This window comes from Rhinolophus hipposideros (genome assembly GCF_964194185.1).
Source record: "Rhinolophus hipposideros genome assembly, chromosome: 7".
NCBI lineage: Eukaryota > Metazoa > Chordata > Mammalia > Chiroptera > Rhinolophidae > Rhinolophus > Rhinolophus hipposideros.
In genome coordinates, this window is record NC_138053.1 from 49,924,682 (window position 1) to 49,939,286 (window position 14,605).

The following is a 14,605-nucleotide window of genomic DNA, read 5'->3' on the forward strand; positions in this document are numbered from 1 at the left end:
GTGGGCACCCATTTCTGGGGCTGTTATACAAGTGTGACCAACTTAGCTGTTAGACCAAAATGCAACAACAGAACACAAGAGTGATGTTTAGATGGTTAAATAGAAATAAACTATGGCACATAAGAGTGCATAATCTGGGTCCCCAGACTGACTCATGACTGACGATTCTGTATCTAGCTCTGAGCTTCATAATGACAGAGAATTCAGAACTTCTTATTAGATTCTGGCTGGAGGGAAAAAAGCAGAAACAGAAATAGTTAAATATTTAGAGTGAAACCTCTAAAAAAATAACTTAAATAATATTCCATAATCATTTGAATGCTTACTCAAAATTTTTATGAAGTAAACAAGCACATAGAACCTCCTCTTCCCAAATAATCCAGGGATGGGTTAGGCAAACCCACATCCCTGACAAATAATCATTTTTGTCATTTTAGATTCTAAAATACCTTTTAGAATCAAAGAGTCTTGGATTTTTAAAATAAAGTCTTTCTGTAGCAAGAAAACCAATAAAATGTGACGATTCCAGGGTCTCCCTGTGTGACCTTGGGCAGGTCTCTTTCCCTCTCTAGACTTTCTCTCTAATCTGTACACTGAAGAGTTACCTGAGGGAGAATCCAGAATACTTTCAGCCACAAATTATCTAGTTTTATCTTTTGCAAAGGAAAAAAATAACATTTGTTCCTACCAATAAGACAGTCCCCAGGTGCACTGTCAGATGAGAAACACTGGTTGTGGGAACCCCACAATTTATGAACCCTCTCCCCTTGGCTCTGGCATCTCCTGCTCTGGACTCCGGGTGCCTTCATGACTTTTGCAGGAAAGGATCTTACAAACATATTTAAACTAAAATTTTAAAATAACAGAGAAAACTGAATGTGCTGTCTCTTCCAAAGTATATATATTTTCAAATTTTAAGTTAGCAGAGCAATTCTGTACTTGTGGAGTTTCAGGCATTAACAATTTAAGGAGAGCAGGGCCTGAGGGACAAAGAGACTGACTTGCAGGGCTTTATTCACGATTACGATGTATTCTGTTGGTCACATCAAAATAGGGACCTCTTCCATTGCCTCATCATCCTTGTTCTACAAATAGGGTCAGTTCATTGCTGTCTTTCTTATCTACGTTTGTACATGTTACATATTTGGGTTATTTTTTCCTTCAAATATTTTGTGTTTTTTTTCCTGCCGACCTTTGCTTAGGAGCAAAATACTTTTTAAAGAATGAAGTTCTGTTAAATTCAAGAATTACGTTTAAAACTTGGAGGCAATGTAAAATTTTGTCTTCTCTACCACCATTCAATTTTGCAATGACAAACAATGTAAAGTTGTTATGACATCCTTTAGACTTTGCCGCTGGTACTGAAGTCTTCTATTTTATTTTCATATAAATTGCTATTATCAGTGTCAGATGCAGTAGGTTTACATATGTGGTGACATTTAAAAATGATTTTTTATTGAAGGATTTTGGGCTCGTGAAGTAGGTGAGATGGTTGGACTACAGCATCCGCTCATTCCGGTTCAGCATCAATACGTTGTTACATCGACCATCCCTGAAGTGAAAGCTCTGAAACGAGAACTCCCTGTGCTCCGCGACCTGGAAGGATCTTATTACCTCCGACAGGAAAGGGATGGGCTTTTGTTTGGTCCATATGAAAGTCAGGAGAAAATGAAAGTTCAGGACTCGTGGGTCACCAGTGGAGTCCCTCCAGGTGGGTTCAGCAAATAAAAGTGTGTGCAGGTCAGATATGTATATTTTATCCTCCCCGTGGCTAGGGGCTGGCGTAGAAGAATAAGATGACACCATAATACTAGACTCTCAAATACTTGGGGTATTGGAGGTGAGCAGTTTGAGGCAAGCTTTGTTCTCTTATCCCGTTGAACAATCACAGCAGGAAGTAAGGAGAGAAGAGACAGGTAGTGGTGGAGAAGCTGAAGAAACATGCTCCCCTCTGCTTTGGGAGACTCCAGGTAATTTTTACCTGCCCACATGAACCTCCTACATCCTCAGTCTTTCCTTACTCCCCTGCCTGCTGAGTCGAGTTTGCAGATTCGGATGTAGCTGCTATTGTGCTTGAGCAGTTGGAAACACGACAGGTATCAGAGACAGGATATCCCGCCTACTAAGAATGAAAGCCTCAGTCTATCAAACAGCAAGGTAGGTTGGGACTGCACACTGAAGCCTTCCCCTACTACATAAGTGGATGTGGGAAAGCAGGAGGTGCTATAGTTTCAAGGTTTGTAAGGGCGAAGGACCTGTTTTTGTTTTTCACGAAATATTTCTACAGTGCCAGATTAAAGATTGGGTCACCTAATGAAGTACCTCAAGGTTTAGCTCTATAAAAGGAGCTAAAATGTCATTGGGACACTGAAATGTTATAGGGAATATAATGAGATGGAGGAAATTATGCTTTCTAGAATCACACTTTCATAAGCTATTTGGGATAGGGAATGAATCCCTCCTTCCTACTCTTCATAGAACACCTATGCCCATGGCACAACAAATGATTATTAAAGTGCCTTCCACTGAAGTCTGGCCAGTTAGCTGAGGGTTTTAGTTTTGCTGATTTGGGCCTGAACGGAATAGCTCCTAATCCCAGGGGAAGTGCTCATCTGCCACCTGGGAACCTTCCCCTCTGCTCTTCCCCCATGTTGGCAGCCTCTTCTCCACAGAAATGTTGAACACCTATTTAAATAATTCCAGTCAGAGAGGGAGCCAGGTTATTGGCTGGCCCTGAGCACCCACATGTCCTGGCCCAATCCTGGTGATCTGCAGGCCTCCATACCACTGACCCAACGTGCAGTTCGTGAGAGGAACGAGAAGAAACCGGCCACTGCTTTGTGAGGAAATCACCTGTATTGGTGGATACGTTCTTTTTTTATTTATTTTATTTTATTTTTTATTTATTTTTTTGTTGAGAGCCCAGTGGCCCATGTGGGAATCGAACCTGCAGCCTTCGGAGTTAGGAGCACGGAGCTCTAACCGCCTGCGCCACCGGGCCGGCCCGAATACGTTCTTTTAGAAGTTTGTCTGGCCCTGCCTTCAATCATAGTGCCTTTTAGGATTGAGAAGATGACTGTACACTGAGGCTCTGACTCTTTTCACAGAACTCTGCCCCTCACATGTGTCTGGGAGCGGGCTGGGGAAGGAAGGAGGCTTCCATGCCATTCCTTCCCTACTGAGAGTTAAAAGGAGTCTAGAATCCGTCATCCCGGCCCCTAGAGTAGTTTGCTACTTATCCTCAGTGTCCTGACATGACTTTGCAAACTCCCACTTGCCCTCACCTGGAAGGGTGACGTAGACTTTTATGGTTATTTGAAGGAAAAAATGTCTCTCTTGACAAACCAAATAATTGTCATTCGTTATTTTAAAATTGTGATTGGATTAAATACTGAAATCTTTAGAGCAATTTGTCGGAGCAGCTGTGGCATCCTGATCACAATGGCATGTCCTTTCAGGTTTTGGAAAAGAGCTCTTTGAGTCTGATCTAGACCGCATTATGGAACATGTCGAAGCGGCCATGGAAATGGTTCCAGTCTTGAAAAAGGCTGACATCATCAATATTGTCAATGGTCCAATCACCTATTCTCCTGACATTTTACCCATGGTGGGACCCCATCAGGGGGTCAGAAACTACTGGGTGGCTATAGGCTTTGGGTGAGTGTCTTCATGTAATTCACCATTTTTTACAGAGTCGTGTATTTTAGACAAATTTTGTCCCATAATCTTGGGCCAAAAATGGAAAATGGTGGTGCGGGTGGAGGGTACAGAGAATTTTCTCCCTTTCACAACCAATGGAATGGGAGGAATAAAAATTTTCAGTCTTAAAACCCTGACTATATAATGGTTTAATCACTTGTATAGGTTTTAAAGATTCTCATACAGAACAGCAATGTTGTCCTTGAAGTTTGTATATTTCCTGTCATTTCCATTATTCATGTCTCTTTTCATGGCAGTATATGTTCAGATAGGTCAGTTGCCCCAATTGTACAAGGATGTTTTCATAACACAATGTAACAAAGATAATTCACAATATCAAATGCATAACATATCTGATGCAGTTTTCACCATAATTCGTGTTTGTCCAACACGATTTGTTTCTTTATAATTCCTCAGGCTGCTTACTATTTACAATTCCAGCACCCATTTTATGTTTCCTCTCTAATATTTGTACCATTAATTTCATGATTATTAATGTCATGCCTCATTTACTGTCATATTACAACTTGTAGTATCCTATTTTTCTTCTTCCTTTTATTTAGCTATTTATTCAGCTAATATTCAATGATTGCCAGCTCTGTGCCAGGGCTATCACTAGGCACTGGACTACAGCTTAGAACAAGGCAGTGAGAGCAGAAGCACAAGGCTGGTCGGGGTGCTGTTCTGCCAACAACAGAGAGGCTGGGGTCTGAACTAAGGAAGCAGCAGTGAGGATTGAGAGACAGGAAATAAAATTATTTAGATTTGGTGATCAATTGCATTAGGTCTTGAGGAAGAGATAAAAATAACCAATGATGGCAACCTTTCTAACTTGACCCCTGGTTGCATGCTGAGAACATGGGGAGAGAGAACCAGGAATATAAGGAGTGCCATTTTTGATAGGCTGGGTTTGAGGTGTTAAGTTTAGATTGGTGGGATATCCGGAGGGAGAAAACCAGGTGGAGATATGGGACTGAAAGGTAGAATGTAACTGAGGGCTTAGGTCATCACCTCTAGAGTCTACAGGGAGGCATGTGCCTGTGGGAGTGTTTCCCTCGTACATCACTTGTATATCTTCTTCGGGGAAATGTCCACGTATAACTTTTGCCTATTTAAAAATTTGGATTGTTTGTATTTTTACTGTTAAGTTGTAGGAGTTCTTTATATATTCTAGATACAAGACCCTCCTCAGATATATGATTTGCAAAATTTTTCTCCCATTCTGTGGGTTTTCCCACTTTCTTGATAGTGTCCGTTGAAGTACAAAGTTTTTAATTTTGAAGTTCAGAATGTTTATTTTTCCTTTTTTGAGTTTAATTTATTGGTGGTAACATTGGTTAATAACATTATATAAGTTTCAGATGGACAACTTTATAATAAGACATCTGTATACTCTACTGTGTGCTCAAAATCTAGTCTCCTTCTGTCACCATATTTTGTCACCCCTTACCTTTTTCATCTGCCCCCTTCCCTCTAGTAACCACTATTCTGTTGTCTGTATCTATAAGTTTGTTTGTTTTGTTTGTCCATTTGTTGCCTTTTGTTTTATATCCCATATATGAGTGAAATCATATGGTTCTTATCTGGAGGTTCCTCAAAAATTTTAGAGCTACCATATGACCCAGCAATCCTTCTTCTGGGTGTCTACCTAAAAATTTTTGAAAAGACGTATTCATAAAGATATATGTACCGCTATGTTTATTGCAGCATTATTCACAATAGCTAAGATATTTCTTATGTAATATGATGGCATGCTCGCACTGGCTGCCCCTCCCAACTTTCATCAGTGATCCGTTCCATGATTCTGAAGGCCAGTGATTTCTATATCAGGTTAAGCACCAAAATCGCCTGATGGGCATGTTAAAAAACAGAATCTCTGCTTTGTGGTTAGTCCCTTGCTTGTGTTTCATTCACCTTTATATCTTATGTATGAAATTCCTATTCTTTGTCAGTAGAATTCATGAACTATGTGTTGATTGGGAAACCAACAAGCAAATAGACATCACTTCTGTAGATTCTGATTCTGTAGTCTGGAGAGGGGCCCAAGAATCTTCATTTCAATGTTGTCTGTTATTCTGGTGCAACCAGTGCAGAGAATATGTACTTGCAAACTGCCTACATATATGCCAGTGCTCACTGACCTTACTCACATCTTACCCTCCAATAAAGCTGTTTTACTTTTGTTTCCTCACAGTTCTAACAAGTCTTTCTGCTTTTAGGTGACTTCCACAATGCCTCCAAATGTTTCATGAATTGAATTAAAACTAGTTTTGTTGGCTTAGAACAGATTATAAGCAGCACATTTAAAGAGCTGACAGTGCTTTAAGATGGAACATCTGACAGTTTAAGAGTTATCATAAAAAAGCAGACACAAACACTCAAAAAACACAGCAGCTGGGCCATGGAGAAGAAGCTAGTCCTGCAGATTAATGCTAGGGATGGAAGAAAAACCAAACTCTTCTCTCCTTATCAAGTACCCTTCCACTTCCACGTCCTACATTTCTTCCTTGTGAAAATCTTATCAATTGGACGTAGGCATACTCTGTTGTTATACAAGGGCCCAACAGCTCCGTATAGTGCTTGCCTACTATGTACTTTTAAACTCCATGTCAGTTAATTCTCCACCAGCACTGTAAAAAATCTGCACATGTGAAGACTAAAGCTCAGGATGGTTACACAACTTGCCCAAGGTCACATAGCTAGTCGTAGTAGAACAAAAATCATACCCAGATCTCCTTACTCTATGCTTTTATACTTTTAGCTACTAAACTAGGGGCTCTCAATAGAAATTTCATAACAAGAGTTGTGTGGCATAATTTGTTAATGGTTAGAGAGCTGAAGTTTGCAAAGGATTTTCTTTTTAAAAATAAATTAGACTTGATTCAGGGTTATCCCCAAATAACAGCACTTTGCCACATTTGTTTCCTCCTGTGCATTGTTGAAAGGAGAAGGACACCATGTGAGTCCACAGGAAACCAAAGCACAACCCTGGCTATGCGCAAGGAGTCTGCCAATGATGTGGATTCTGTCACGTGTGTCTTGGCTGAAAAGTGATTGAGAACCATTGCAGAAGTAATGTCTAATAACAGGGAGTGAGCAGTGGGGTCAGATGACCGAGTCTGCATCCTGAGTCTGCTCTTTATTGCGGTATGGCCTTATTTAACCCCTGTGTGCTGGTTGGCTTGCACGTTGGTAAAATAGAGTTGCTAAAGAAAAAATCAGCTGGTACATGTTAGACAGAAACTGTGCCTGGCAAACGGTAAACACTCTCAGTAAATGTTAGTGAAACTTTATATAGTTTCAGGTGTTATAAACAGTATCTCTAGCTTTCAAAAATAGCAACTATTATATATCATACGTTGGGCCTGGCTAAGTGAATAAGCACTTTAAGCATATCTTTCACAATTATTTTAAGCACATATTTGATAAGTTTTCTTGCTTTCTTTGTGGGTAATTTGGATGATCCATGTCTCTTTTTTAAACTATCCAGAGAAGTGTCAATTGCTGCCTTTTTATTCTACTGAGCAATAGCCTTATAACTAATTCAGGCATTTATTTTTATAAAATAGCAAAACTCGTATCTTGTTGTGGAAAAAAGCTAGTTAACATTTCCAGTCTTCACTAAGGTCCTCCCAAGCACTTAGAACCCATGATTCTGGCTGCTAAGTTGCTATCATTTGAGATACTGGAATTTCTTGCATTTTGAGGTCCACTCATGTGGCTCCTTTTTTTTTTTATTAATTTCAGGTGCACAAGACAAAGTAATACTTAGACGTTTATCTTTTATATCCCTCACACTGTGTGAACCCTCCTCCCCCATCCACTGTCCCTCTGACATCGCACAGAGCCATTACATTTCCATTCTCTCTAAACCTAATGCTGTACTCCGCTTCTTGTAAGTACATACATATACACACATATACATATATATATATATACATACATATACACACATATACATACAAACTTGTAGTTGACATTCATTATTGTTCAGCTTCAGCTTCAGGTGGACAGTGCAGTGATCAGGCATCTACATCATCCCTGAGGTGGTCTCCCGAGTGGGACACGTGTCCATCGGATACCCTACAAAATCTATACAACATTATTGGTTACATTCCCAAAATTAATTTTCAAAACCCTGTGGCCATCTTGTGGTTACTGACTGTTTTCTAATCCCCTCACCTTCCCCCTTATCCCCACCCCCCTCCATCTAGCAACAATATGTCTCCAAAACTGTTTCTGATTAGTTCATTCACTTATTCTTTTCTTTAGATTTCACATATAAGTGAGATCATATGGTATTTGTCTTTCTCTGTCTGACTTATTTCACTTAACATAATGTTCTCTAGGTCCATCCATGTTGTTGCAAATGGTAAGATTTCTTTCTTCTTTATGGCTGCGTAACACTCCATTGTATAAATGTACCACAGTTTCTTAATCCAGTCATCTACCGATGGGCATTTCGGTTGTTTCCATGTCTTGGCTATTGTGTATAGTGCTGCAATAAACATAGGAGTGCATAAAGTTTTTTGAATTAGAGTTTTGGATTTCTCCAGATAGATACCTAGGAGTGGAATTACTGGATCATAAGGTAGTTCCATTTTCAGATTTTTGAGATACCTCCATACTGTTTTCCATAGTGGCTGCACCAATGTGCAATCTCATGTGGCTCCTTTTATTGGTCATCTCCCCACGACTCCCTGCTCATCCAAGTCCTCGGAAGTGTCTCTGAATTTATACCACAGATAAACTCACAGTAAAGTCCTTCATTAGACAAGAGTGAGTGGGTAGAACAGCACACGGCACACTGTGATACCCCATCTATATCAAATTATTTGCCACAATCATGTTCTTTGTTTTAAAGCATCTTCCTACGGAAATAAAAACAAGCCCACCTTCTCCCCCAAGTGACCCATTGTTACAGAACACAGTGGCCAGTGTTCCTTTCGGCCTCCTTCCCACAAGTCCCTGGGTGAATGCCTCTTATCTGAATGCTTCTAAGATAGTGGACCAAGATCCTTGCACAGAAGTCGTTGCCTAAGAGCACTTGAATAAATTCAAGTGATGAAGAAATGTACATTTCTACAGTGTACATGTTTCTCTTGCAAGGTTTCTGTTAGTCAGAATAATCACAGCTCAAGAGGGCTGACAAGCTATCAGCCACATCTGCTGTTGCTTTCTTTCCCGCATTCTCCTCAAGGCGAGCATCCTTGCTACTGAAGAGTCGTGGGCTATTCTGCAGGTATACATCTCTTGAAACTGTGAAAACAAACTTGCTATCGCTATCAAGTCAGTCAGGCACTTTTAATTTAGATGCCTAAACATATTTTTTTGAGGAAAAAACATTATAGCATACAGATTGTATTGATTGTTCTGAATAGCACAGAACACCCCAACTTAGACATGCTTCATTGTTTGAAAACGTATTAGTAACAGTATATTTATCTCTGTATTTGAAAGATATGGCATAATCCACGCTGGTGGGGTAGGGAAATATCTCAGTGACTGGATCCTGCATGGAGAACCTCCTTTTGATCTGATAGAATTGGATCCCAATCGCTATGGCAAATGGACAACAACTCAGTACACTGAGGCCAAAGCAAGAGAGTCATATGGATTCAACAACATTGGTAAAGTGCAAATTTCCTGTTGTCTACAGAGTGTGTACTGAAATGACTCGCAGCGCATCTGACGTTATCTGCTTTTTATTCTGTGCATTGCGACGGGAGTGGTTAGAGAATCTAAAAGAATGTGCCTTTCAGACCCAAAAAGGAATCTATACTAATGTATGTATTTAATGTGTAGAGTGCATCAGTAATTTTATTTTAAATCTATTTGTACTTTACCCTTTGATGATCAATATAAATGACAGCGTTGAGGGTTTTTTCTTTTTTCACATAAATCTAATACATGTATATGCTTCTGGATTTTAAGCACTGTGTTTTCTATTTTCTGAATCCTTTAAAAGTGTTTTACACTTTTGGTTATAAGCTATTTAGAGTGCTGGTGTTCATTTTTCAGTTGGTTATCCTAAAGAAGAACGGTTTGCCGGGCGGCCGACTGAGAGAGTCAGTGGGCTTTATAAAACCCTGGAGTCTAAATGTTCCATGGGGTTCCATGCAGGCTGGGAGCAGCCACACTGGTTCTACATACCAGGCCAGGACACTCAGTACAGGTAAGCAAATGACTTAACCTGCCCGTGGCTCTGACTGCAGTATGAAATTTCAGAGGTGGAGCGGAAGGAAATCAGAGAAGTGCCCCCTCCCACCCTATCACTCCACCCTTCCCAAAAAGCAGTGAATCTTTTCCTACAACAGTTATTTTCTGGCTGTGGAGCCATTAGTCTATCCTGCATGACATCGGCCTACATCTAGGATCCATGTGGCCCCGAGAGTCCTACAGCCGGCCCAGGTGAAGTTTGGCATTTTCCAGTAGGTCAGAGGAAACTTCCCAACCCCTCAAAATCCCCACATGCTTTCAGCTGCTCCTAACGGTTTGTCCTGGTTTAGGATGCCTGGTCAAATCACTTGTATGGAAATAGTGTGGAAATGTGGATTTTTTATTTATCAAGGAATAGCTCAAAGCAACTGCTTTCTAGTGTGTGTCACTGAGTCATGAAAATTATATACACTGTTGATAAATGAAGTGAAAAGATCATTTACTCAGCATTTTTAGGTTAAGCTAAAACATAAAGTATGTCACTAAAACAATTCTCTGAATTCCTCTAAAGTTGTTGCTGTTGTTTTACTTGGGATTAATAGTGATTATGTTTTTTTCTCATCAGAAGTCATAAACCAAGAGAAAACAAATAGCAAATCTAGAAATGAAGTTACTTTTTCTTTTCATTTTGCTTAATAAACAGGTTTTGATGTCTCCTTTGAGACCAGATCTAAATGGTGCAAAGTATAGTAGAGGGCCAGTTGCTGATGAATGAATTTGGGCTCTGTAGGCCGCAAGTCTAGATTATCTGGGGGCAAAAAATGCTGCTTTTGTTTTACCTAAATGACTCAGGTAAATGCCAGATCTATTCTTCACCTTCTGCTGTTTCAATCTGGCTTGTTTCTTCTACTATTTTAATAATTAAACTACTGAAAACTCATTTTGCAGACTTAGCATCCTGCTCTGAAGTTAAAATACCACATTAGAAGTCCATTTCATAAAGTAGAAAGGATCCTGCATAATGAAGCAGAAGACCTTTGTTCCAGGCCCAGCTCTGTCATTAAATAACGCAAAGGCCTTGGAAGTCACTTTGTGCCTTTTCTCTAAAAAATGCAGATGCTGGATCAGCTCCTTGCTTCGTGCAGGTGTGGTCAACCCAGGAGTGTCACCTGAAAGCCTGTGAGAATGCAGGAGACAGGCGCCACCCCAGGCCTGCTGTATCAGAATCTGCATTTTAACAAGTGATTTGCATTTGCATTAATGTTTGAGAAGTAATGGAGAAGATAGCTGTATCCCCTAATATGCTGATCTAATTATGTCCCCCCAAATTGGTATTTTTAAATGTTCCCTAGGTGACTCTAATATATAACCCAGGTTCGAAACCACAGGACGGGTTAACGTCTAAGCTCTCTTCCAGATATGAGAGAGCACGTGTCCTATCTTATTTTCTAGTTAATTAAAACTTCATTCACTATGAAATGGGTCAAAGGGATAGATGAGTAACTTTAAAAAGTCAGATTCCAACATAGACGTGTGATTTGCAGAACAGAATTTTAGGTTGCATTTTTTTCCCCCCAAATGGGATTTACGACTAGATGAATAGGTTTGTTAAAATATCCTGGTTCTGTAATTTTTCTGGAAATGAATGACAATTGTTTTATGACAAACATTGTGTTTCAGGCCAAGTTTTCGCCGCACAAACTGGTTTGAGCCTGTGGGCTCTGAGTATAAACAGGTTATGCAAAAAGTCGGGGTGATTGACCTGTCACCATTTGGCAAGTTTAATGTCAAAGGCCAAGACTCTATTAGACTGTTGGACCATCTCTTTGCAAATGTCATTCCAAAGGTAAATAACCTCATAAAGGTACAAGGTTCAGGATTCTGGCCCACTTAACTCTAGTCTCTCTCTCTCTCTCTGTTTTTTTTAAACCAGTACGTTATTGTAGTCCACCTAATGATTTCTGTATGAACACTAGAACTCTTCAACTGACCAAGAGTATTCTAAATAATTTTTCAATTTAAAGTTTTGTTGAATGAATTATCATCCAAGGACCTTATGTCCTTGCTTAATTGTGTCAATAGGACCTGCAAAATTGACTGAAGTATAATTTTTATGACAAATCATTGTAAGGAGCATTCCAACTGAAAACTTCAAAATTAATCTTGGGCTTAGGTTTACAGATAATTCACATAATTGATACAAATGATAAGATTCAGATGTTTTTCAGTGTTGACACCCACATTTTTATGTCCATGTTGTGTTAAAAGGATACATAAGATTTTTATTTAATCCTGAGATAATTTTAAATTCTTTTGTGTAGGTGGGTTTTACAAATATAAGTCACATGTTAACACCAAAAGGTCGAGTGTATGCTGAGTTGACTGTTTCTCACCAATCTCCTGGAGAGTTTCTATTAATAACTGGTTCTGGATCAGAACTTCATGATCTTAGGTAAGTGCACACCTAGTAAGAAAATTTTATGTCAATTATACATTGACTCAATCTTAAATTGAGGTGTTTTTTTTTTACCAAAGTTGAAAGTACAACTTTAAAGTGAGGGACCTCGTCTCCACTCCCCTCTAAGAGGTGATCTGTTTATAGTTCTAATAGGATTAACTCCCATTTATTGGGCGTCATCAATATGTCGGAACTCTTTCTACACATTATCTCCATTAATTCTCTTAAGAGTTATATCTGCACAGTGTACGCTATTCCCATTTTCAAATGAGGAAGCTGAAGTTTAGGCTAAAGGAACTTGCTCTAGCCAGTCTTTTTGATTCGGATGCCCACATTCAGTCCACTTTAGTAAGCTGCGTCCCTAGGTGATATTCTCCCTATTTCATGCTTCGTGCTCTCTGGCCCACAGCTGGATCTAAGTTGTTAACCTGCCAAGTCGATCCTTCACTGGAATCTTAATCTACTGTTTACTATAAAATCTGTAGTCTTTTGTCTAGTATTCGAGAAATAAAATTGGAATATTATTGTTTAATAAATATCTTACTGACAGGTTCTCACTCTAGTTATATAATGATGTAAATTACACCCTCCAATCCAAGATGTATTGGGGGCCATCTTAGGAGCTTTGCTTTGTGTAAATCCAGATGGTCGTTTTATGATAGCTATGTGTAGCTCTAGGGACTGCTCAATAAATTATAAACAAACTCCATAACCAGGTTCCAATAATTCATCAAGACTTAGAAAACTGAAACTCGTCTTTAGAGTTTCTATCTTTTCCTTGTGATTGTCAAAACAATTCTGTGTCTGGTGGCAGGCACATTATTAACTTTCAGCAGCATACGTGTGCCTCCTGTGTACAGGTATTAGAGAAAATTTGGATTTAAGTTAATTTTTGAAGATTGAGTCATTAGTTTAAATGCAATAGAGCTGTCACTGTTTAAAATAATGGTATGGCAGAGCTCATTTAAATTGAAGGATCCTTCTGTACTGTGAAAAATTACCCCCAAATTTGTAAGTGGGTGGTTTGTAGAGAATCACTTAACATCTCTGGGACTCAGTTTCTTCAACTTTGAAAATTAGGTGATTATACGAAATGACACCCTGGGGACTTTCTGGTAATTCTAGACACAGAGCATGTCTTCAGAGAAATAGTATGTTACTAACATGCAGTATTCAAGCAAGATTTAACACAATGTTTATGACTCCAATGCAGGTGGATTGAAGAAGAGGCAGTCAAAGGGGGGTACGATGTTGAAATTAAAAACGTCACCGATGAGCTTGGAGTCCTTGGAGTTGCTGGGCCACGTACCAGAAAGGTGCTTCAGAAACTGACCTCTGAAGACCTTAGTGATGATGTTTTCAAGTTTCTTCAAACCAAGTCTTTAAAGGTTTCCAACATTCCTGTCACGGCTATTAGGATATCTTATACTGGTAAGAACTGGAAAATAACCTGGAGTAAGTCTCTAAAATGTAAAAGAAGCTACCAGAAATGTGCATTTGCACGTACACACACATACACACAGACACACACTGTCATCAGTGTAATTTTGGAGGAAGATTTCTCCTGCCCAACTTTTATGACAATTCTGTCTACTCACTCCTAGTCTGAGAGAGTCATTCCACAGATTTCCAATTGTTATTCCAGTCCTGTAGCTGCCTACCATTTGGAAGGGTAGATGGGAAAATGGGAAGACAATGGGTACTGGAATGTTTGGAAGGAATATTTTGGCCAGCTGACTCAATCTGAGAACATTCAAGATGATCTCCCATAGATCGTCTCCCATAGAGACCATCTTAACTATATCAGGCACCTCTCTTAAAGAATTACCACTATCCATCTTTCCTTCTAGACTCTACATACATTAGGGACGTCTTCAGATAGCCCCTAACCTTGTGCATAGTAGGCATTCGAAACAGAGTTCTTTGGTTCCCCATCGATGCACTGGGCCCTTTTCTAACTTCCTCTAGGCCTCCTTGGCCCTTCACAGAAGGAGTACTTGGTTCCCAGGCATTGATTCAGTTACATGTGGTTCATGTTCTGGAGTGTCCTGGAAAAACATGTTACCATTAGTCCTCGACATGGGGGAACAAGGAGAACACACAGTCTAAAGGCCACCACCCTTTCCTGGGCATCTGCTTTTCCCCATCCTTCTTCCACCTAACTTGACAAAGTAGTAACCAGAATAAAACACAAGCAGAATAAAAACTAAGCAGACGAGGTTAGATTGAATTTCCTTTGGTTTTTGCCTACAGCTCTAATGGTGAATGAAATGACCAAGTGGGCGAGAA

The 14,605-nt window shown here is 39.6% G+C and overlaps 1 protein-coding gene across 1 annotated transcript in view; it reads left to right on the forward strand.

Moving 5' to 3' along the window:
* Positions 1-14,605, forward strand: part of DMGDH (dimethylglycine dehydrogenase) — a 62,967-nt gene that overhangs the window by 16,352 nt on the left and 32,010 nt on the right. Inside the window, exons 6-12 of the mRNA XM_081054003.1 lie at positions 1,463-1,711; positions 3,459-3,657; positions 9,160-9,329; positions 9,721-9,874; positions 11,539-11,704; positions 12,180-12,310; positions 13,530-13,747. Coding sequence (XP_080910129.1) covers positions 1,463-1,711; positions 3,459-3,657; positions 9,160-9,329; positions 9,721-9,874; positions 11,539-11,704; positions 12,180-12,310; positions 13,530-13,747 — 1,287 coding nt within the window. The remainder of the gene's footprint in view (positions 1-1,462; positions 1,712-3,458; positions 3,658-9,159; positions 9,330-9,720; positions 9,875-11,538; positions 11,705-12,179; positions 12,311-13,529; positions 13,748-14,605) is intronic.